Source organism: Microcaecilia unicolor, chromosome 13 (assembly GCF_901765095.1).
Source record: "Microcaecilia unicolor chromosome 13, aMicUni1.1, whole genome shotgun sequence".
NCBI classification, from domain to species: domain Eukaryota; kingdom Metazoa; phylum Chordata; class Amphibia; order Gymnophiona; family Siphonopidae; genus Microcaecilia; species Microcaecilia unicolor.
Window position 1 is genome coordinate 86,836,820 of NC_044043.1, and position 25,338 is coordinate 86,862,157.

The 25,338-nt window shown below is 43.5% G+C and overlaps 3 protein-coding genes across 3 annotated transcripts; 1 reads left to right on the plus strand and 2 right to left on the minus strand.

Moving 5' to 3' along the window:
- Window positions 1-3,651: 3,651 nt before the first annotated feature.
- On the minus strand, window positions 3,652-5,408 carry LOC115456640 (transcription factor HES-5-like). The gene is made up of 3 exons (XM_030185855.1): window positions 5,170-5,408; window positions 4,345-4,528; window positions 3,652-3,972 (listed from the first exon to the last, which is right to left on the minus strand). Exons 1-3 carry the CDS (start codon window positions 5,233-5,235, stop codon window positions 3,689-3,691), a joined length of 534 nt encoding a protein of 177 aa, XP_030041715.1. The 5' UTR covers window positions 5,236-5,408; the 3' UTR covers window positions 3,652-3,688.
- Window positions 5,409-11,573: 6,165 nt separating this feature from the next.
- On the minus strand, window positions 11,574-14,689 carry LOC115482416 (transcription factor HES-5-like). The gene is made up of 4 exons (XM_030222163.1): window positions 14,609-14,689; window positions 13,897-14,077; window positions 13,350-13,578; window positions 11,574-11,751 (listed from the first exon to the last, which is right to left on the minus strand). The coding sequence occupies exons 1-4, from the start codon at window positions 14,672-14,674 to the stop codon at window positions 11,574-11,576; spliced, it is 654 nt and encodes a 217-aa protein (XP_030078023.1). The 5' UTR covers window positions 14,675-14,689.
- Window positions 14,690-21,468: 6,779 nt separating this feature from the next.
- On the plus strand, window positions 21,469-22,558 carry LOC115482417 (transcription factor HES-5-like). Its single transcript, XM_030222164.1, has 3 exons — window positions 21,469-21,722; window positions 21,835-22,015; window positions 22,326-22,558. The coding sequence occupies exons 1-3, from the start codon at window positions 21,660-21,662 to the stop codon at window positions 22,556-22,558; spliced, it is 477 nt and encodes a 158-aa protein (XP_030078024.1). The 5' UTR covers window positions 21,469-21,659.
- The last annotated feature ends 2,780 nt before the right edge of the window (window positions 22,559-25,338 follow it).

Genomic DNA, 25,338 nt, shown 5'->3' on the forward strand with positions numbered 1-25,338 from the left:
ACTTGTGCCAATAAGATGATATCAGAGAAACTTCATCGTAAGTATTAAGTGATATTTCGTAGTTACATTGCAATTTATTTATTGCATTTGTATCCCACATTATTAGAAATCATTGTTTATAAGAGTCCTTCCTTAATTGTCACACAAAACCAGCTCCAGGGTGACTGAAGCCAATTTACTTTACTGTTTAAAACTGTTTTCAAACTCCAATGCAAAATTTAAATGAGGACAATGTGGTATTTACACTGAGAATTAGACACAGGAATTTGCCTTTTCTTCCCTCCTTTCATCTGAACCTAGTACGGATTTGCAAGCACAAACATTTTCATTTTGTTTTCGGTTCGTTTTGGCATCTTTTCTTGGTTCATTTCACACATTTGTTTTTTTTTTAACACACACTACTTGATTTAATGCACATTAATTCATAGGTTAATGCACATTAAATCAATGTAGTACATTTTTAAGGCCCATGAATGAACTGAGTGCACATTAATGAATGCATGTGACATCCCTAGAATCCCTCTACTTCTATAATCTTAAGGGGAAATTCTATATATGGTGCCTTAAGAATTGGCGCTGTAAAACCACGCGGTTAGTATGATTCTAGAAACTGAGCCTAAAGTTAGGCGTAGTTTATAGAATACTCTCAAGTGCCATTCTTATTCCTAAAATTTAGGTGCACCCATTTAGGCCACCTAAAACCAGGCCTAAATATCTGCACCTAAGTTAGGCACAGATTCGGTGTATTTTACGAGTGTGCATAGTTTTTTGAATCACCCACAACCTGCCTGTTCCACGCCCATGGCAACGCCCCCTTTTCGACTGTGTGCATTAGAATTTACATACGCCACTTTATAGAATACATTTAGAAAGTTGTGCGTGTAAATTCTAATTAAAGCCAATTAGTGCCACTAATGGGTTTGTTAAGTACCAATTATCGGCACTGATTGGCTTGTTAATCAATTAAGTTGTGCACGCAGTTTGGCTGTGCGGCCAAATTAGTGTGCACAACTTAAGGCACCATATATAGAATTTGGAGGTTACTGCCTAAATGTAAGTGTCAGTTATATGCTAAGATTATAGAATACTTTCACTTATGTGCATTAGTGTAACTGTTCTTGTACTAAGTTTATTTATTTATTAGGATATATTTACCACCTTTTTGAAGGAATTCATTCAAGGTGGTGTCCAGTAAGAATAGATCAAACATGAGTAATAGGAAATTACAGCAGTAAAAATATTCAAGTAACAATACAAAGTATGGCATGGTATACTACTTGCAAGGACAACACAATACCTAATAGAACATTATAATTGGTAGTGAAGGGTAGGGCAAAGTTGTAACAAAGTTACAAAAAGTGAAGGGTAAGGCAAAGTTCTGGAGCTAATGTCGAAGCCCCTTAAAATTTTCACTCCAGCCTATCCCTACCCTGTTTCCCCGAAATTAAGACATCTCCTGAAAATAAGACCTAGTAGAGGTTTTGCTGAATTGCTAAATATAAGGCCTCCCCCGAAAGTAAGACCTAGCTCCAAATTGTATCTTCCGCCTCCCACCCCCCGGCTGAGCCCGCCCTCAACTCTCCGACACATTACCTTCCAGCCCCCGTAGATTACCTCCTGGACCCCTTTCCCGACGACCCTCCCCCGCTGTTCTCTGCGTCTGACGTCCTGTATGTACAACGTGCAGGACGTCAGCATGCAACAGAAGAACGAAGACTTTTTTCACTGTCTGCAGGACGAAGAGGACATCGGCTGGTGGGGATGGGGGTCCCCCGCCAGCAAAACCGAAGGTAGGCGACGGCGGGGGAGGGTTTGCGGGGTGGGGGGGGTCGAGAGGGCGGGAGGTTGTCAAAGTGGCAGCGGGTCGGGGGGAGGGGTCGACAATTCTTCTTCATGGAAAAAATAAGACATCCCCTGAAAATAAGACCTGGCGCATCTTTGGGAGCAAAAATTAATATAAGACACTGTCTTATTTTCGGGGAAACAGGGTATCTATTCAGTCACGATCAGGGCGTAGACCATAGAAGTCTGCCTAGCTCCCATTTTGTTTCCCAATTATCAGTGTTGCCACCCAATCTCCGCTAAGAATCCATGGAACCATTCCTTCTAAACAGTCTTCCTGACAAGTATTTTTTCACAGAGAGGGTGGTGGATATGTGGAATGCCCTTCCGCGGGAGGTGGTGGAGATGAAAACGGTAATGGAATTCAAACATACCTGGCATAAACACAAAGGAATCCTGTTTAGAAGGAATGGTTCCATGGAATCTTAGCGGAGATTGGATGGCGACACCGGTAATTGGGAAGCAAAACTGGTGCTGGGCAGACCGCTATGGTCTACGCCCTGATTGTGACTGAATAGATATGGCTGGGCTGAAGTGTAAATTTTAAGGGGTTTCGACATTAGCTTCAGAACTTTGTACAAGAACAGTGCTGGGTAGACTTCTACGGTCTGTGCCCTGAGAAAGGCAAGGATAAATCAAACTCGTGTATAAAGTATCACATACCATGTAAAATGAGTTTATCTTGGGCAGACTGGATGGACCGTACAGGTCTTTATCTGCCGTTACTTACTGTGTTACTATGTTACTCTTTGGGGTTCTACATGGAAAGTTGCTACTAATTGGGATTCCGGAATCTTGTAACTCTTTAGGATTCCAGAATCTTCAGAACTTTTAGTGCAAGAAGAGTGCTGGGCAGACTTCTACGGTCTGTGCCCTGAGAATGGCAAGGACAAATCAAACTCGGGTATACATATAAAGTATCACATACCATGTAAAATGAGTTTATCTTGGGCAGACTGGATGGACCGTACAGGTCTTTATCTGCCGTCATTTATTATGTTACTATGTTAGTATTTATACAGGAAAGTGCTGGGTGGGTGCTAAGCACTTCTACAAGCTTAGCCCACAACCTGCTTAGCAGCCAACTGCAAGGGATGCATTTATATGGATGGCACAGAGAGGGAATCCACCAAAGTGGAGGAACAAAGAAACCTTACACAGAACAGTGGAACAGTAAGGTCAGCTGATGAGTCTTCCGACACTTAACCACTCATACAACTAGTGGAGAGCCCATCTAGGTCATGACCCCAATCACTGGTTCTGTGACCTAATTTGAGGTCTGTTTGGAAGCTGTGCCCTAGACATTTTAGTGTTAGTGGCAAGCAAGTGTATTTACACTCTCAACTTACTCCCCCCTTTGATCTCTCATCTTCTTTCCCTTTTTCCACTCCCCCAAGTTGGATGATGAGAGAAATAATCTTTTTGGATTTTCATTGGCTACCAGTCCACACTTGCTTTTTATTTTCTGCCCCACCCTCCATAAAAATTCCTCATTTTGAGGGAAACGTTCTACTTCTAAACTTTATTTTACTTCTGAAAATGAAACCAATGTGCCCAGGATGCCATCAGGACCTGGGGATTTTACTTAAAAATTCAAAAATGGGAAAAAAAATGTCCCTAGGTTCAAGTACTATGGATTTTAGTTTTAGTAGCAGATGATACTAATTATATTTCAACAAAATACAGAAAAGAAATTATTTAAAAGGAACTTAATATCTATTTTCAAATGTATTAGATCAATAAAAGCAACTGATCTATTTTCATTAAAGCTGTTCTATCCCTTGTACTCTTGGGTTCTTATATTCCAGTTTCAGCTAGAACTATACAGAGTTCAGATAACACAGCTCTACCAAGGCCTCCAGAGCTCCTTACTGTTGCTGTTGTTGTTACTGCTGCTGCTGCTCTGGGTGGTTTGGTTTTGGATTCTCTGATGGGGTGAAGGAGATAGTGGAGGAACAGCATTCTTCAGGTTGTGATTTGCATGTCCAACTCTTCGGAAATGGTTGTGCATTTTCACTTGTGTGTCCTTTTCTAACTTATGTGCAGCCAAAAAGTTGACAGTCTCATGGAGACACATGGCATAGCCTTGATTATACCTATCTCGGAGGCTTTTCTGGAAGTATATTATACCTGAAAACACCCAAGCAGATTTACAAATCATAATACAATCATGGAAATAACAGCTACATAGGTAAAATTTAAACTGGGTTTAAGCAGCAGTACAGGCTACACTCTTCAAAATAAAAAAAGGATGCAATTTTTTATTCTTATTTCTGGGTCACCTGCCCTTGTGTTCCTAAGTTTGTATTTATTATATTTTCTCTCTGACTTGAGTAAACGAAGTAAATTTGCTATTACCACAACCTCTGAATTCACTCCTTAAGCTTTTCATGTTCTCCTTAGCATTCTCAGTGAGATTCCCGTGTAGGTGGTCAGTGGAAGCTTCCCGACTCCCAACCTCATATTGTGAGTGTTAAATCTTGCCCTTTTGTGTTCACTCACTCTTTGTCTGATGCTGCCTCTGCTTTCTCAAGTACCTCACGGTCATTTCCAGGATTTCAGCTTTCTCCAGTTTGGAGTGAGGTTGATGAACATTGAACTCCTTCTGTACTAACAGCCTCAGTTGCTCAATGCTGCTGTTGATGCGATCCCTCCTCATCTTCTCAACAATTGGCTTCCGGGTCTGCTGGAAGAATTATCACCATTTCAGTGCACCAGGTAATGATGGATGAGAGATTGCTATACAGTAATTTTATCATCCTCACTTCAATATTCCCTTATCTCTTGTTTGTCCTGTTTGTCTGTCCTAATTAGATTGTAAGCTCTGTTGAGCAGGGACTGTGTCTTCATGTTCAAGTGTACAGCACTGTGTACGTCTATTAGCGCTTTAGAAATAAGGATTCCGGAATCTTGCTACTCATTAGGATTCTGCACAGAATCTTGCTACTCTTTGTCCTTATCCCTTAGTTGTCCTAATTAGATTGTAAGCTCTTTCGAGCAGGGACTGTCTCTTCATGTTCAAGTGTACAGTGCTGCGTACGTCTAGTAGCGCTATAGAAATGATAAGTAGTAGTAGAAGTATACAGCTAGGGAATAGTGTGTTTTATCATTCCATTTGTATTTTCTCTCATTTTAAATTCTACTATTCTTGTTATACATATGGCAGGATGGTCCTAGAGACAGGACTGTGGAACAAGGAGACCTCTTATGGTCCCTCCCAGCTCTGTCTTTGTACAATTCTAGAAACAAGCTACACAAGCAAATGCAGTGTTTCCTCTGCTGCTGTATCATACTTCCTTTCATGTTTATCATTGTAAAATAAAGTACCTTGCTTTTGTTCTGTGTTGATTGCAGGTCTTCATCAATTGCCAGGAAACCATTGCAGTTTGACATGGTTTGATGTTGAATGTCTGTGGTACACAAGTGACATTGGAAGAAGACTGCCAGCACTCACCTGCATTTATGCCAAGGACTAGGGCTCTCTCTTGGGACAGTTTCCCATACTGGTAAGCCAATCGGGGAAGGAGGAGAGACAATGGGAACGTGCCTGGGTAAGCTGGGAGATGCCTGGGGATGCTTGCTGTCTGCTCTCCTGAGGAGCAGGTGAGCTAGGCGGAGTTAGGGATGGTGTCCAACCGTGGGAACATTCAGATCTGAAGAAATCCTGCTGCTGCAAACTTACTGCATTCCAGCAGCACCTGCTTTGCTTTTCCGTATTTATAGTGCATAATCCCGGATGTTCACCAGCTCACAATGTGTTGTATATAAAGGCCGCCAGCTCCTGTCAGCTGCAGCAGAAAAGAGGTTTCTGTGGTGGATTTGGAGATACAGTGACTAAATAATGCAAATAAACATTGGTTTTATGTTATAAATAATTCCTAAATTAGAATTCACATGTTCAGCCAGAATTAAGAATTGAGGGGGGACAGAGAAGCCTCCTTCCTCCCCCTCCCTCCCTCCCTTCCCTGCTCTGTAACAACATCAAGATGGGAAAACTAAGCAGCTCTTTTAGGGCCAGAGCTAGGGCAAATGGTCAAAAATAGTTAATGATGCCCCTCTTCTCCCCATACCCTGGCATGAATTAGAAGGAGGGGACGCATATAAACTTTCTCTATTCTCCCTCCTGCCGATTACTATAGGGTAAGGAAGGTGGTCTTTCCCCTCAACTTACAGACTTATTCTCTCATCCACATGCTGTCTTTCTCTTCTCTCCCCTGAATATGGATCGCAGTTCCATGTTACCAGTGATATCTGTTCATAGAAACATTTGGGGATAAGCTAGGTATGAAAGGGAGAAAGAGTGGCATTCTCTCTCCCCCCCCCCCCCCCCACCACTCCCATTCCCACAGCACAGCTCCCATCAGCTCCTGTAAAGTAGGAAGACATTGCAAGATAAAGCCCCCAGGGCCTTTTGCCCATCAAGAAATCCCTGTCCAGTCTCAACCTCCCAGTAAATGTACCATCAAAATTATTTGATAGCATCACTCAGCCAGTTCTTTATGGGAGCGAAGCCTGGAGTCTTTGCAAGATGGGACAGAATCTCAGTATGAAACTTGCACCTCCAGTTCGGTAAAACACGTGCATATTTTTTTATTTATTACAATTGTCACATGCCACCGATCTCAACGTTCTAATGATTTACAAATATCTACACTAACAAATGACACAGCATCACACCACGATGTTATAAAAGCACAAATGCACCTATCATAATGCATAAGCTTCAGAGAAAAGGAACATTTTAAGTTTCCTTTTAAACTATTTACAAGCTAATGTACATCAGATAGCAAAATATTCCATAATCCTCAACCAAGAATTAAGCTTGTATGATTTCTGTTAACATTTTTCTAGCAATTAAAAGCAAAGAAATAAACAATCAATCAATCCTGTCCCTGGGAATGAAGGTCGTCAGAGGTGGATGGAACATCAATGGCTCCTGTTGTGGCAAAAGCCAATCTAACCACAACACCTTAAAAATCAGCATCCATAAGTACATAAGTAATGCCACACTGGGAAAAGACCAAGGGTCCATCGAGCCCAGCATCCTGTCCACGACAGTGGCCAATCCAGGCCAAGGGCACCTGGCGAGCTTCCCAAACGTACAAACATTCTATACATGTTATTCCTGGAATTGTGGATTTTTCCCAAGTCCATTTAGTAGCGGTTTATGGACTCGTCCTTTAGGAAACCGTCCAACCCCCTTTTAAACTCTGCTAAGCTAACCGCCTTCACCACTTTCTCCGGCAACCCTGTCCTATTCTTACATGGCAGCCAATGTGCATATGTAGCAGAGGGGTAACATAGTCCCTAAGGGATATCCTTGTTACTGTAAATTTCATCCATAAGTACTCCAGTCTCATTAAGATCCTCTGTTCCCAGCTTACCTTTGGCATTGGTTCCGAGTAGCACTATGACCCATTTTACCCACCCATCTCATGCAGAGCTGGGTAAAGTTATCAAGCAACTTAATATCATGACTTCTCAGGATGAGCCGATTCCATCAAGTATTCTTAAACGCTCACTGGATTCCCTGCTTCCCTTTATTCATTCTATGATCTCTCTTAGTCTATCCATAGGCTCTGTGCCAGCCAACTAGAAAACCGCTACTTTGTGGCCTAGAATGAAAGATCATAAAGTCTCAATTATGGATTTATTTATTTATTTGTTACATTTGTATCCCACATTTTCCCACCTATTTGCAGACTCAATGTGGCTCACATAGTACCGTGAAGGCATTCGCCAACTCCGGTAGAGAAACAAATAGAAAGTGATGTTGTAGTCTAGTAAGGTTCATGTGTTACAGACACATTGGGAATAACAGAGAAGGAGAGTTATATGGTGTTCATTAGGAGCTTTGGTTACGTTGTGTTGCAGGGTTCAGGCACTTAAGTTGGGTCGGTAGGGTATGCCTTTTAAATATGGATTAAAAAAATTATCGCCCTATTTCAAACCTCCCCTTTACTGCCAAAATTCTGGAATCCATAGTACGTACACAATTAGTTGACTTCATCACTAAGAAAGAGAGAGCAAGGAGTGGGAACAGAATCAAGCTCTTCAAAAACAGACCAGAGACGCTGGAGAAGGGTGACAAACTTTAATAAGTGATGACTCATCACTTATTAAAGGGGCCCTTTTACTAAGCCGCATAAGCATCTATACGTGCCCAACACGAGCCAAAATGGAGTTACCACCCGGCTACTGTGTGGCTCTTGGGTTATTTCATTTTTGGCACGCATCCGATACGTGAGGCCGAAAAATAATTTTTAATTTCGGACACACATATTGGGCAAGCGCCAAGTGTCATTTGATGCATGTAGGTCATTTACTGCACAGTTACCACTTGAGACTTTACCACTAGGCCAATGGCTGGTGGTAAGGTCGCGGACCCAACATGGACGCGTGGCAATTTTTCTTTTTGCTACACGTCCATTTTTGGCAACAATTTTTAAAAGGCCTTTTTTACAGGTGTGGTGAAAAATGGATCGGCGCGTGCCCAAAACCCACGCCTACACTGCCGCAAGCCATTGTTCAGCGCACCTTAGTAAAAGGACCCTAAAGTTTGTCATCTTTCTCCAGCGTTTCTGGTCTGTTTTTGAAGACCCTGACTCTGTTCCCACTCCTCGCTTCCTCTGTGTTATTCTCTGTGGGATATCGGTGTTCTTTCCACTTCTGTGGTTTTCGTTGAGACTTCATCACTAAGACACAAGCTATATATCCTATTCAAACTGCTTTTCGCCAACATCGTAACACTGAGACTACTTTAATAGGTATCACCACCTTCATTTACCGTTTTCTTGATCAGTCTAAATCTGTACTCTACTATCCCTAGACCTATCTGCTGCTTTTGACTTGGTCGATCGTCATATTCTTTTGCTCCGCCTTCAGTCCATTGGTAATTTAGGACCAATCTTAGAACTGGTTTACTTCTTATCTAGAAAATCGTCAGTACACAGTATTTCATAACAAATCCCTTTACTCCTTATAGCCCAGACTCTGCTGATCCACAAGGTGGTTAGCTTAGCAGAGTTTAAAAAGGGGTTAGACAGTTTCCTAAAGGACAAGTCCATAAACCACTACTAAATGGACTTGGGAAAAATCCACAATTCCAGGAATAACGTGTAGAATGTTTGTACGTTTGGGAAACTTGCCAGGTGCCCTTGACCTGGATTGGCTGCTGTCGTGGACAGGATGCTTGGCTCGATGGACCCTTGGTCTTTTCCCAGTGTGGCATTATTTATGTACTTATGTACAAGGATCAATCCTATATCCAGCACTATTTAATAGATTCTTGGCCCCACTGTTGACTTTGATACAATCCCTAGACCTTACTGCATATGTATATGCTGACGATATTCAAGTACTTATTCCCTTAAATACATGTACTCCGATTGAGATATCCGCAGTTAATCAAACACCTTCTCAGCTCTCCCACTGGCTTAAGGAGCACAAATTGGTCCTCAATCCCACTAAATCTTGTAAAAACATATTATTTTAAATTGGCTTTTGACATGCAGATTGATAATAATGATAAGGTTTACTAGACTCCCTGGGAATTACGTGTCAGCATGATTTGGTTTAGGTTTTGTTTTGTATTAGTTACTGTGCCAGAACAGAGTAGTGATTGCTCTTGAGTCAGATCATTTCTATTTTTTGTGGCGTTCTTTTTTCATTTCATTTTAAATTTTATATATTTTTACAGATTTGTAAACTGCTTAGATCCTGGTATGGCCTGGCGGTATATAAGATTTAATAAACAAACTTAAACCAGGGGCATAGCCAGACAGCAGGTTTTGGGTGGGCCTAGTCAAGAAGTGGGTGGGCACCAAGTGTTCTCCCCCCCTCCCCCCCCCCCCCCCCCCCAATGCAATGAGGCCAGTATCAGCAGCTTAGGAAGCTTAGACTGCTGAAGTGGAAAGCACCATCACGGGAAGGGTCTTCAGCTGGTGAAACCTGGGATCCCCACTAGCTAGCACTAAATATGTGCTGCTGTTGGGTGGGCCTGAGCCCTAAGTGGATAGGCTCCGGCCCACCCAGGCCCACCTGTGGCTACGCCACTGACTTAAACAAACTGTAATGTCGTTTGTGAGCATTGTAAATAAATGATGCACCTTTTCAATCTGCCTTTAGTGTAGAGCATTAAGGACTTCTTACAAAGCCCGACTAGCAGTTCCTGTGAGGAAACCCATTCAGTTCCTATGAGCTTCCTCTCATTTGCCACGAGGGAATCGCTAGTGTGGTTTTGTAAAAGAAGCCCTAAATATTAGAAGGAAGAATAGATAGCATGGATAGGCCAGATGGTTTTTAACTGCTTTCATGTTTTATGTTTCACAAATATCATCAACCATTTTCATGTTTACTTGCACATTGGGGAGACCCACAGCCAAAATATGATGGAAGGATTCATATGGGTTGATACTAGCATCATAGCCCATAATATTTCATACAGGCCTAATTAAACCAACATAAAAATGTACCTGCCGTACACCACCTTGGGTAAATCTCTTCATAAAGCCGGTTAATAAATCCCAATAAATTATTGAACTGTTGACCTCTCTTAACAGACTACAAGTGAGATCATGTTATTCAGTGTAATAATAATGCTTTATTATCTTCAGACAGCCAACATTATTCATACAAATATTGCAGAACACACGCTGAAACACCATCTTCTTAGACAATAAGAAAAATGACATATCATACACAGTATGTACTTATTAAACCCCCAACCGTACAGGAGGGTTATTCTCTTCTTAGGGTGATTCGTTGATGCATTTCTCCCATTTGGTGTCTATGGCAAAAATGTGAAGTGAACGGGGTCCTGATCTAGGTAACGACACAATCTAAATGCAACCAAAAAAGTGCCAATACAGTGGACCAACTGACTGTACCTAATCTTTAAGAGAGTCTCCCTCGACACCATTCTAGAGTCTTGTAGAGATGTCGTCGTTTTCAAACAATAGGGAAATAACAATGACACTTTGTTTCATTTTACATCCAAAATGAGAGAAAAAAACAAAGCAAAATATCACTTTGTGATGTTTTAGTGTATCTTATTAGTATTTGCTACAATTATTTAGCCAATGCTAAAATCTCATAAAACAAATGAGATTCACATGAAAGAAAAAGACAAATCAAAGATTCTCCAATGAACAAATATACTTAATAGCCATAACCAATACAAAGGAGATAACTTTGCCTGCCCTTTGAACCGTCTTGGTTATGTGGTCATGAAAAATAACATATCAAATAATAATAAACAGAAACAAACTGATGTCCCCAGTATATGCAAATATATTTCATGCATAATCAATATATGTAGTCTGAAATACAGCTGTTACTCTCCTAAGAGTCTAAAAACTGAATACTAGGGACCCTTTATCCATCATCCTGTGAATTAGCTTATCAAAACTGGGAATGAATCTCCACCCTTGTTTTAATATGACACACACAGTGTGTAATGAAATGCACCTCGACTTTATGGGGTGTCCTTGACATAGTCACTAAAAGCCTGAAAATTAATACAGTGACCCTACTTTTCCTAGGGTACGGGGGATCCCACAGATAATCAGGTTTTCAAGAGATCCATAATTCCTTTCTATACCTGCTCTATACATATTTATCCCATGCATGCCCAATCTGAGGGTTCCCAGCAGGGTCCATCCCCTCTGGACAGGGTGAGCCAGGTCTGGTTTTGGTCCTGTAGATTCAGTAATCTCTAAGAAAGTCGTGCGCTACAGATCCATAGATGCAATGGAGTAAAACCAGAACTGGATCAGCCTGTCCAGGTGGCACAATGCTGATTGGATAATTGTAGCCAGGACATCTTCCTCATATGGCTTTCCCTGATATTCTTCAAAAGCCCAGACATTTGCTAGAGTTAATATTCTCAGCCCTTCAGAAGGCATGAAGCTGTTACAAAGCAATATCTTGATCTCATGACAAAAACGGTTCTAAAGTTTTGCCTACATTTTCTTTCTGTAGCCCTTTGAAACTTTTTCCTAAGAAGCAATAAACACATCTAATAGTTTTGATTTGATAATGCAAATGATCACGGTTTACAGAATACACTCAGCAGGGACCTGTGTCCTACACAAGATGTTCAGCGGAGCCATCTATATAACTGATTTCTCATTTAAAGCAGTCGGCACATTTTGAAAAACCAGCATGTTACTGTAACCTTAGGGGTTAAAATAATCTTGACTGGGCTCCTCCAGGGAAAAAAAAAATACAGGTTCTAAAGTGACATCACTCTGGGACAGCAGCTGAGCAACTGGTTGCCTTGGCAACGGCTTGCTGGTCAGCTGGGAGGTAAGGAAACAGCTGAGTGTGTCTCCAGCTTTAGGGAAAATCTGTTTAAAAAACAGATTTGAGAGTGTTTTAAAGGTAAATGATGAGAGTGAAGTGAGTGCCTAAGAGTGATTACTTAAATTAAAAAGCCTGTCGCGTCTTAGAGGCTTTAGAGGGGACTGAACTGTTTGAGAGGTTGGAGAAACAAAAAAAAAAAAGTGAATTGACAACAAATCCTGCCAGCAGTGGCGTACCAAGGGGGGGGGCGGTCTGCCCCGGGTGCACGCTGCTGGGGGGTGCTGCGGCGCGCACCTGCTGTGAGAGTTCGCTAACTTCTCTTGTTCGCTGCAGCTCCCTCTGCCCCGGAACAGGTTACTTCCTTTTCCAGGGCAGAGGGAGCTGCAGCAAACGAGCAAAGTTAGTAAACTCGCAGCAGGCACGCACTGCGGCACCCCCCTCCCAGCGGCATGCACCCAGGGGGGGGTCTTTCGCGGGGGGGGGGATCTTTTGCCAGGGGGGGTCCGCGCTGCCTTGGGGGGGGCGCTGCCCCGGGTGTCCGCCCCCCCAGGTGTCCGTCCCCCTAGGAACGCCACTGCCTGCCAGTGTATTAGTGTTACTGATGAGCAGGTAAATCAGGATTTTTGTTTAATGAAGTGTCATTGACACATATATTCTGCACAAGTGCTGGCTGAAAGGGTTCACTAACATTCTATCAAATCTGATTGATTTGAGAAGGGGAGTTTAAAGGTGTAAAGCCTCATTGGAATTGTGGAAGACAATTCTTTAAAGGAGAATTGTTTCTACCCTGTATTAAGGTGACAGGGTAGAAACCTTAAGCCTCTGCACTGCTCACTGTCTCCACACCAGATCCAAAAGGAGCCAGGTAATCTTTTAAAATTTAACCCACAGGGTTACATTACAAAACAAGCTACAATTGAACAATTCAATTAAAAATATACATGCAGCAAACGGCATAATCTTTTCCCCTCTAAAATAAAGGATATATACAGTGCCATCCTGTTTGGATATCATAGCAATATATAGACATTACTTTTGTAGTAATACACATTTCACTAAACTCCTTTACATAAAGGAGATTTAGCAACATTATCTTTGAGATGTCCTGACAGACATAAGAATTCATATCCATCACTGGGAGGTGAGACGAAATGTGTGCAGAAGTCCCCGCTCCCCTCTATTTCCACATGTCTCTTCCTCACCAGGGTCTCCACAGGCTCTTGCTGCTGTGCTGAGTTGCCTGCTTGGGGCTGGGGTGACAGGCTGCAAACTTGGGGTGCTCCTGGCCCTCTGCTGCAGCCGGAGATCTCTGGAGCTCACTCCGTAGCCTCAGCTGAGTCTCTGTCTCTGGACCCAGGGAGAGAAAGTGAAGAGAGTCCTGCAGGCAGCTGCAATAGCCTTCTCTGTAGCTCTCACTGCCAGATGTTACAGCTGTTAGGGAAGAAAAAAAAGGAAATTTAGTGTCCTGCACATGTTAGAGCATAGAGAAGGGTAGATGGGGAAGACTGGATAAGTTAATTGGTCCTTAACTGTATTGCTGAAATGTTACTAATAAATGGGGAATAGTCCCGGGTTCTAACAAAGTAATGCTGTCCCTTAAATGCTGTCTTTTTAGTAAATAACCAGGGGCCAGATGTACTAAACGGCTAAAGGAACAAAAAGCCCTTTAATATTTCTGGCCCCTGAGTCTATGGGGGAAAGGATTATTAAGGTTATCAGGGTTTTAACACAGTACTGCTGAACACTCACTCTTTGCTGCCTCCTGCTGGTGCTGTCTCAGGTAGCTGACCGCCGTTTCCAGGATGTCAGCTTTCTCTGGTTTGGAAGGGAGCTGATGTCTTTGAAATTCCTTTTCCAGTAACAGCCTGAGCTGCTCTATACTGCTGTTGATGCGATCTCTCCTCAGTTTCTCCACTACCGGCTTTCTAAGCTGTAAAGAAATATCAATTCTTTAAAGATAGAACAGAGTGCCTCTTTTTTTTTTCAGATTTAAATACTTGCTCAAGTGAATTACAGTCAGTTCATAGTATGTGGTTCTCTGTCCAGGGGGTTAACAGTTTAGTTTGCACCAGAGGCAACATAGCTTGAAGTGAATTAAGGTCACAAGGAGAATCCCTGGGAGAAGCAGGGTTTTGAATTCTGGCTTCAGAGGTTTTCAGTCTATGGCTCTAATCACTAGTTTACATTCACAGTTCCTATACTTTAGGTAGCCAGAGTGATACCAGTCACTTTTTCATTGTTTGCTGAACATTTTTGCAGTACAGGTAGATCAGGAGAATCCGTTTTAAGATTCCAATTATGAGGGCTGATTTGCCAAAGATTTTTCAGTCACTGAATTGAGGTGCCAGTGTTTGAAGATACTGAATAGTATATTTTTATTATTATTATTTTAGTAAGCATTAACAAAGACGTTTTAAAAGAAATTCTATGACACAAGAGACCAAATAACAGTGTTACCTACCTTTCTTATCTGCTTTCCTTTGTCCTCAGTGTACTGAGATTTCAGCAGCATTTTGGTGGGGGTCATCCTTCCGATCAGTGAGAGTCAAGCACTGATACCTGATCCAGCTGATCAGTGTCTGATGAAGGGACCCCCGTCCCCTATTTATACTCCTGCAGCCGCATACTAGAGTGTGGGTCTCTTGCTCAAAGCTGTTTCCCACACTCGGCGACCAATCAGAGCCGTTCCCAAAACAAGAGAAGTGTGGCACATTAAGCTGTGACGGGACAGCAGAGCATCTGGAGACTGCAGCACAATAAAGGATACTGGGAAGGGGGGGGGGAGGGGAGAAGGAGCAGAATGTGGGAAAGATTTTTTAAAAAAAGGGCTGTTGAATGGATTTGGCTCAGGGGTGGGGGAGGTGGGTATGAGGGGTGGAAAGGAGAGAGGGAGGGTCTGTGCCAACTAGGCAGCAGTTGTAATCGGATGTCCTGCTGTCCAGACGCAGCCGAAAAGAGAAACTTGCCCGGACATCTGTGAGCACCAACACGTGTCTCAAACCGCACCAGGGGCAGCAATACCTGACTTATCATCTACTCTAGATCAGGGGTCCTCACTCATTTTAAAAGGGGTGGGAAGGGGAGCCAACAAAATATCTGCCACATTGAGCTGGCACACTGCAACCCCTCCAACTTCTTTTGTTCAGCACTCCCCCCCCCCCCCCCCGTTACCTAGTGCTGCAAGCCTTCCTCTCAACCCCCACCTTGTACCACCAAACAATTTCTCTTCAGCCACCCCCCCCCCCCCCCCCACATACACACACTTTCTGTTTCTCAGCCCCCATTTGAGCCAGTGGTATCTGTGGGTGTTGATCGTTCCCTTTTAACTCCCCCATCTTATGCCACCAACCCATACCTCTCTGTCTTTCTCTCTACCCCCCCCCCCCCCCCGTGACCAATCTCTCTTTCTCAACCCGTCCCTACCCTGTCTCATCATTGTCTCCTTTAAGTAAAACAAAGTCTGAGGTGGAGACAAATTGTGCTTCCTCCAGTCTTGTGCTGTCCTGGACAAGAAGCCTGTGGATTCTCCCATCTCATACACAAGATTAATATCCATCCCTCAGAATCCCCCCAACATATACATCCTGAAGTCCCAGAAGACCCCCCCCCCCCCCCATGGTCCATTCCTCTCCCTATCCTCATATATAGGGAGTGGAGGATGGTTAGGGCACTGGTCTTGCAATCCTGAGGTGGCAGTTTCAAAAATCCCACTGCTGCTCCTTGTGATCTTGGGCAAGTCACTTAACCCTCCATTGCCTCAGGTACAAACCAAGATTGTGAGCCCTCCTGGGACAGAGAAATATCCAGAGTACCTGAACGTAACTCACCTTGAGCTACTACTGAAAAAGGTGTGAGCAGAATCTAAATAAATAAATATGATCCCTCCTAGAGCCTAATGGTTAGAACAGTGGGCTGAGAACCAGGGAAGTCAGATTCAAATCCCACCACCACTCTTTGTGATCCTGGGTAAATCACTTAACCCTCCATTGCCTCAGGTACAAATTTAAGTCCTTTTGGGACAGAAAAATACCTAGTATCTCTGAATGTAACTCACCTTGAGCTACTAGAAGGAGGTATGACCTCAGTCCAAAAATATGCACATCCCCTGCTGACTCCCTCCTGCCATCCTGATCTTCCTACTTTCTCAACCACATCCCTCCTTCCCACAACTCAGGATTCATATCTACAAAGGCTGATAGGCTAGCACACGTCCATTCTTCTCTGCCCTTTGGGCATCTGGCAGTTGGCACAAACTGTATTGTCTGCTCCCAGAACCTGTCTGCTCAGTTGCATGTTGGCAACACCAAGTCTGTGCCAACATGTTACTTTGAGTGCTTGCACTGAGTTACCAGCTGTTGAGTGTGGAGGGAAATATTACTACTACTAATAGTCATTTTTATACTAGACATATGCAGTGCTGTACACATTATATGCAGGCATTTTCTCTGTCCCAGGAGGGCTCACAATCTTAAGTTTTTGTTCCTGGGGCAATGGAGGGTTAAATGACTTGCCTACAGTTACAAGGAACTACAGTGGGAATTGAACCCAGGTTGTCAGGATCAAAGTTTGGTGCACTAACCACTAGGCTACTCCTCCACTAGCAACATTCCATGTAGAATCTCAGGAAATGGGACCTCATAATGCTGCCTTTCTGTGGTTTTTGCAACTACATTCAACCTGGTTTACATAGTATATACAGATACTTATTTGTGCCTGGGGCAATGGAGAGTTAAGTGACTTGCCCAAGGTCACAAGGAGCTGCAGTGGGAATCAAGCCCAGGTTACCAGAATCAAAGTCTGCTGCACTACCCACTAGGCCACTCCTCCCTCAACATATCACTACTCCCAGGACCACTTGTTAAGGTTAGTGGTGCCAGCATGATGTGGCACCTTCAAAATATAGCACTAGAGATTGTTTATGAGGCAAATCTGAACCTGTGGGCTCCTTTGGCCACCTTCAGACTTCTCTGACCCCCCGCCCTCCCCCAGACCACATAGACTGCTGAATTCCCTCCTCCTGCCTGACTGAAGGGACCTTCCCCAAATAAAATATGACCACAATGGGGGCCATACTAGGGATCCAAGGGGGCTGCCACAGCTTATGAGCCTTGCATAGGAAATCACTGCTGTGCAGTGGCGTTCCTAGGGGGGGGTGCGGTCCGTCCCAGGTGCACGCCGCTGGGGGGGGGGGTGCCGTGTGCGCCTGCCCTCCGTTCGTTCCATGCTTCTTCTCTGCCCCGGAACAGGTTACTTCCTGTTCCGGGGCAGAGAAGAAGCATGGAACGAATGGAGGATAGGCGCGCGTGGCACCACCTCAGCGGTGTGCACCCGGGGGGGCTTCTTTCGTGGGGGGGGGGTCGCGCTGCATCGGGGGGTGGGGCGCATCAGCGATCCGCCCCGGGTGTCGGCCCCCCTAGGAACGCCACTGCTGCTGTGGATTCAACATAGGGACGGATGGACAAACAAAGACAGATGGACAGACCCTCCTGAATTAGTGCTATCACTTGCGCAGAACATACCTAGAATCCTGTCCCCTATATATACTTCTCTGGCCACATACTAATGCGTGAGTCTCCTTTTCAAAGTTGTTTCCCACACTCAGCGACCAATCAGAGCCGTTTCCAAAACGAGAGAAGTGTGGCGCATTAAGCTGTGAAGGGGCAGCAGAGCATCTGGAGGCTGCAGCACAATAGAATCGGAGGAAAGTTTGCTTCAAGCCAAGGAAGATGTTCAATGGATCTTGTCAATAAATTACTTTCCTCTGGCAGCTGCCGCAGCAAACACCATATTAATCTGAATCCGTTGGTAGTACAGGGAAAGCTAGCTGAAATCAGGAGCACACTTCCAGTGTGATCATTGCTGTCAAGGACTTTTCAATTAGCAATGTGCATTCATTTGAAATAACATGGGAAACATCAATGACATTTCACATGTTTTCTGTCATTTATTTTACCTGGAATGACCTGAAATTTCATTTGTTTTTATGAGTCATAAATAGTGTGCACTTTTCTGAAAGAGTTTGCATGATTGGGAAATGGTTCAAAGATTATGGAAAAGTGCACATAGGTGTACATTATTTGTGTATGCACACATTAATGGGAAAGAGTGCACACTATTATGGAAGAGTGCATACGCTTTCCTAAAAGTGTACACAAGTGTGTGTTATTTGTGACATCAGTAAATTTACCTCACTAGTTATTCCCATCTCTAGATCATTTATAAATATGTTAAAAAGCAGAGGTCCCAGCACAGAGCCCTGGGGAACCCCACTAACTACCCTTCTCCATTGAGAATACTGACCATTTAACCCTACTCTCTGCTTTCTTTATTTTAACCAGTTTTTAATCCACAATAGCATATTACCTCCTAGGAGTGGCCTAGTGGTTAGGGTGGTGGACTTTGGTCCTGAGGAACTGAGTTTGATTCCCACTTCAGGCACTGGCAGCTCCTTGTGACTCTGGGCAAGTCACTTAACCCTCCATTGCCCCATGTAAGCCGCATTGAGCCTGCCATGAGTGGGAAAACGCAGGGTACAAATGTAACAAAAATAAAATAGATACTATTGGAGATTCTACATGGAATGTTGCTATTCCACTAGCAACATTCCATGTAGAAGGCTGCGCAGGCTTCTGTTTCTGTGAGTCTGACGTCCTGCACGTATGTGCAGGACGTCAGACTCACAGAAGCAGAAGCCTGCGCGGCCACATTGGTGATCTGCAAGGGCCCATTTCTACGTGGAATAGCAACAATCCATGTAGAATCTCAAATAGTAGCAACAGTGGAGGAGTGTCCTAGTGGTTAGGGTGGTGGACTTTGGTCCTGGGGAACTGAGCAACAGAGTTCGATTCCCACTTCAGGCACACTCCTTGTGACTCTGGGCAAGTCACTTAACCCTCCATTGCCCCATGTAAGCCGCATTGAGCCTGCCATGAGTGGGAAAGCATGGGGTACAAATGTAACAAAAATAAAATAGATACTATTGGAGATTCTACATGGAATGTTGCTATTCCACTAGCAAACATTCCATGTAGAAGCCTGCCTGCACGGCCACATTGGTGATCTGCAAGGGCCGACTTCTACATGGAATGTTGCTAGTGCAATAGCAACATTCCATATAGAATCTCAAATAGTAGCAACAGTGGAGGAGTGGCCTAGTGGTTAGGGTGGTGGACTTTGGTCCTGAGGAACTGAGTTTGATTCCCACCTCAGGCACAGGCAGCTCCTTGTGACTCTGGGCAAGTTACTTAACCCTCCATTGCCCCATATAAGCCACATTGAGCCTGCCATGAGTGGGAAAGCGCAGGGTACAAATGTAACAAAAAACAAATCCAATGACTTTCTGATTTTCTCAGGAGTCTTTCATGGGGTACTTTGTCAAATGCCTTTTGAAAATCCAGATAAACGATATTGACCGTCTCACCTTTAGCCACATGTTTATTCACCCTTTCAAAGAAATGTAGTAGATTGGTGAGGCAAGATTTTCCTTGACTAAACTCATGTTGGTTTTGTCTCATTTTTCTATTCCTACCTTTATGCTCTGTAATTTTGTTCTTTAGAATAGTCTCTACCATTTTGCCTGACACCAGTGTCAGGCTCACTGGTCTATAATTCCACCAGATCACCTCTGGAACCCTTAAAAAAAAAATTGGTGTTACATTGGCCACTCTCCAATTTTCTGGTACCATGCTTGATTTTAAAGCTAAATTACATATTACTAACAATAGCTCTGCAAGTTGGTGTTTCAATTCTATCAGTATTTATGCAATAGCTGGGGGGCAGGGTTGAGGCAGGCCAGTTAAAAATGTCTATAGAAATTCAGCCACTCTCCATACCTTCTACCTGTAAGCTGGGCCACCATTAAACTACTACTTAGCATTTCTATAGCACTACAAGGGTTACGCAGCGCTGTACAAGTTAAAACATGGGGAAGGACAGTCCCTGCTCAAGAGAGCTTACTACTGCACCATTAAAGCAGGCACAGAAATAGTGATGTAGTCACCGTTTAAATGTACATTCCTTAAGACCATTTAAATGTCTAGTGCTACTGAATATACAAATATGTTCTGCTTCCACATTTTACAGCTACTCACTATCCACCCTCTGTATAATTTATCTGCATTGCATGCTGCTGCATTCTGATTGAGCCCCTAACATGCTTCTTCTGCAGTTCAAGAGTAAATCTGAGGGATGGCATCTGCCCTAACTCTATAAACTCTGTCCTAAAGACAACCCATCTTGTCCCCATCTATATATCTGCACTTGTCCCCTCGGCTACATAGAAAAGCATTTGCACCATATCTATGCTGTTTGAATGTTCTATTGCATTGCTTATTAGGCGTTTCATTGGTATTATATCTATGTTATTTGAATATTCTTCCATGCTGTCTATTGTCCTGACATCATATTTCCAAGTTTATCTCATTTATTCCCTATGAGGAAAGGCTCTTCAACTTGGAGAAAAGGCGGCTGAGGGGAGATATGATAAGGGTCTATAAAATAATGAGTGGAATTGAATGGGTAGATGTGAAGCGTCTGTTTACGCTTTCCAAAAATACTAGGATTAGGGGGCATGCGATGAAGCTACAATGTAGTAAATTTAAAACAAATCGGAAAAAAATTTTTCTTCACTCAACGTGTAATTAAACTCTGGAATTCGTTGCCAGAGAATGTGGTAAAGGCAGTTAGCTTAGCGGAGTTTTAAAAAAGGGTTGGACGGCTTCCTAAAGGAAAAGTCCATAGACTGTTATTAAATGGACTTGGGGAAAATCCACTATTCCTGGGATAAGCAGTATAAAATGTTTTGTACTTTTTTTGGGATCTTGCCAGGTATTTGTGACCTGGATTGGCCATTGTTGGAAACAGGATGCTGGGCTCAATGGACCTTTGGTCTTTCCCAGTATGGCAATACTTATGTACTTATATTTATACTTGCTCATTTTACTATTGTTATGTTAACAAAATTGTTTTATGTTAAACCGGACCTGCTGTACACCACCTTGAGTGAATTTGTTCATAAAGGGGATAATAAATCCCAATAAATAATTTTTTTTTAAAAGGTAGGAAGGGTTGAGGCGTCATTTCTCTTCAACGTCCACATGCGAAATCTCACAAGCTTGTGTTTAACACACTTTCACACCACAGCCTGCTGCTAAAGTGAGCCCAGGCTTGGGTAAGACCGTTTCATGCAGGTAAAACCTTTACAAGATCAGTGGAGCATCATTTCCCCGCAATCTGCCTTCTCTTCTCCCACAGTATCCTTCTATTGTGCTGCAGCCTCCAGATGCTCTGCTGCCCCGTCACAGCTTAATGTGCCACACTTCTCTTGTTTTGGGAACGGCTCTGATTGGTCGCCGAGTGTGGGAAACAGCTTTGAGCAAGAGACCCACACTCTAGTATGCGGCTGCAGGAGTATAAATAGGGGACGGGGCACGGGGGTCCCTTCATCAGACACTGATCAGCTGGCTTTACGTTCACCGCTTTGTTCATAAACCCTTCTTCACATCTTGGGCGAGATGGCTGGTCGCAAGAGCTTAGCGCGCAATTCCGAGAGCAGCGCAGAGAAGTCAATGAAAAAGGTAACTTTTGCACTTAGCTCCTGTCTGTGGTTGATCAGGCCAGAGAAAGAGTCACTTGCAGTTTCTGGTTTTCCGCTTCGGGGTTTCACTGATTCTCTTGTGTCTCCTGCAGCTGAGGAAGCCGGCAGTGGAGAAGCTGAGGCGGGATCGCATCAATAAGAGCATCGAGCAACTCAGGCTGTTGCTGGAGACGGAGCTCCAGAGACATCAGCTCCCTTCCAAACCAGAGAAAGCCGACATCCTGGAATTGGCAGTGAGCTACCTGAGACGGCACCAGCAGAAGGCAGCAAAGAGTGAGTGTTCAGCAGTACTGAGTTTAAACCCTGAAAAAACCTTAATAATCCTTTCCCCCCATAGACTCAGGGGCCAGAAATATTAAAGGGATTTGTTCCTTTAGCTGTTTAGTTCATCTGGCCCCTGGTTATATAGTAAAGGACAGCATTTAAGGGTCAGCTGCACTTTGTTAGAACCCCGGACTATTCCCCATTTATTAGTAAATTTCAGCAATACAGTTAAGGACCAATTATAGTCTTTCCCATCTACCCTTTTCTATGCTCTAACATGTGCAGGACACTAAATCTCCCTTTTTTTCTTCCCTAACAGCTGTAACATCTGGCAGTGGGAGCTACAGAGAAGGCTATTGCAGGTGCCTGCAGGACTCTCTTCACTTTCTCTCCCTGGGTCCAGAGACAGAGACTCAGCTGAGGCTACTGAGTGAGCTCCAGAGATCTCGGGCTGCAGCAAAGGACCAGGAGCACCCCAAGTTTGCAGCCTGTCACCCCAGCCCCAAGCAGGCAGTTCAGCACAGCAGCAAGAGCCTGTGGAGACCCTGGTGAGGAAGGGACAGGCGCAGGTGGAGGGAGCTGGGGCTTCTGTGCAGACCGTCTCACCTCCCAGTGCTGGACATGAGTTCCTACTTCTGTGTTCTGGACATTCTCCATAAGACTTTTATTGCCAAATGTATTTCATTTAAAGGAATTATTGGAATGTTGATTTGTAGCATGGAATGTCGCTACTATTTGGGTTTCTGTCGGGTACTTGTGACCTGGCTTGGCCACTGTTGGAAACAGGATACTGTGCTACATGGACCATTGGTCTGATCCAGCATGGCTATTCTGAAGTTCTTATATGAATATATACTAATATCCTTATAGGATGGTCATTTTGTATTACAATATTTGATATAAACTGCAAATCAGTTAAAGCTGTTCAATATTTATATATGATGTTTAAAATCCATGTGACATTGGATTTCACTGTGTTATGCTCAGGGCAGACATGATTTTACAATATTTGTAACTTCTTAGGTGATACAAGCATTGAAAAGCGATGTTACACCTAGCGTGAGATGGCAGTGCCAGGTATTTTGAAATGAGCTATGACTTCTGAGAAGTAGAACCTCATGTCTTTTTATAACTCAGAGAAGGGTTAAAAAAAGCTTCGGCATTTTGCGTTTCCTTTTTATTTTTGTACTTTTCATTCCCTACTGTTTCATATGAAGCAAAAGAATATGCCTAAAATTAGTGACTTTTGGATGATATATTTTCCTTTAAAAAGAAGTTTTCAGAGCACAGGCTAGACTAGAATTGTTCATTGGATCTGTGTCTCCGCAGCGCTGGGCACGTCTGGTATGTGCTATAAAATGAAGATAATGCAGATGTTTTTCATGTGCCGACTGTTGTACAATATTTGTGCGATAGAAAAATTTCTTTGCTGTATTAAGATGCAAAGCATCACGATTGTTTTCTTTAATAAAAGAAACAAAGAAATCTTTGGGCTTGATTGCCTAATGACATTTATTCTAACTATAATCTGCCCTGCTGGCTATGAAACCAGGCCAAGCAAAGCAGTGCACTGCAAAATTAAATAAATAAAATCCTGTGTCTGTGGGGGGAAAGCTAAGGGGCCCTTTTACAAAGGCGTGCTGAAAAATGGGCTGCGGTAGTATAGATGCATGTTTTGGGCGTGCACAGAATCATTTTTCAGCGTGCCCGTAAAAAAATGCCTTTTTTAAAAAAAAGGTTTGCAGAAAATGGACGTGTGGCAAAATGAAAATTGCCACGCGTCCATTTTGGGTCTGAGACCTTACCGCCAGCCACTGACTTAGCGGTAAGGTCTCATGTGGTAACCGGGCGGTAATAGTATGCGTGCCTAGAATGATAATTACTGCCCAGTTACCACCCACGCGCCAGAAAATAAAAATGTTTTCCAGCGCGCCTAGCGGACGCGCATCAAAAATGAAATGACTGCAAGAGCCACACGATGGCTGGGCAGTATCTCAAAACTGACGCGCATTGGGCATGCATAGGCGCCAACACGGTTTAGTAAAAGGGCCCCTAAGTGAATCCAGCTCTGCCCTGTCTAAGATCCTCATTGTATAAAAGAAGCAGTGCTATGGAGGAGTAACCTAATGGTTAGATCAGTGCATTCAGAACCAGCAGAGCCCAATTTGAATTCCACTGCAGCTTTATGTAATCTCGGGCAAGTCGCTTAACCCTCCATTGTCTTAAGTAGGAACTTAGATTGTGAGCCCTCCAGGGACATAAAATGCCTACAGAATCTGAATGTGCACCCCTTTGATAACTTTTGGGCTTGCAGGTGGTGTACAAGAAATTAAATAAAAGCTGTTATGATCATTAATTAAGACTCTGTGTTTGTAAAAGTGCACGCAAGCTTGATTTTTTTTTTTGTTACATTTGTACCCCGTGCTTTCCCACTCATGGGCTTACATAGGGCAATGGAGGGTTAAGTGACTTGCCCAAAGTCACAAGGAGCTGCCTGTGCCCAAAATTGAACTCGGTTCTTCAGGACCAAAGTCCACCACCCTAACCACTAGGCCGCTCCTCCACTGTTGCTACTATGAGATTCTACATGGAATGTTGCTATTCCACTAGCAACATTCCATGTAGAAGTCGGCCCTTGCAGATCACCAATGTGGCTGCGCAGGCTTCTGCTTCTGTGAATCTGACGTCCTGCACGTACGTCAGACTCACAGAAACAGAAGCCTGCGCAGCCTTCTACATGGAATGTTGCTAGTGGAATAGCAGCATTCCATGTAGAATCTCCAATAGTATCTATTTTATTTTTGTTGCATTTGTACCCTGCACTTTCCCACTCATGGCAGGCTCAATGCGGCAGGAAATGGAGGGTTAAGTGACTTGCCCAAAGTCACAAGGAGCTGCCTGTGCCCGGAATTGAACTCAGTTCCTCAGGACCAAAGTCCACCACCCTAACCACTAGGCCACTCCTCCTCCTGGTTTCATTATCCAGTCACTTCTAGTTTCAAACATACTGTTATTTCTACCCATCTTCTCTTCTGAATAACAATAAATACAAAAAGATTTTAAATTCATTTTTTTATGCTTATTGGTTCTTTTAATTAGATACAGGATATTGGAGTGTTTTAGAACCTATCTTGTAACTTGCAGTAAAATGTTACAGTTACCTTGAGTTAAGGGCCACACTTAACATGCAGTAACAGCAAAGTGTCCACTTTAACTGTAAGGGGGGGGGGGGCCATCAGAGAAATCTGCACTAGCTTCCATCTTTACAGTGTGCATGGGGGGGGGGGCTGCATTGGTGGTGGTGGAGGGAGTACCTGAGAAGGGATTCAGTT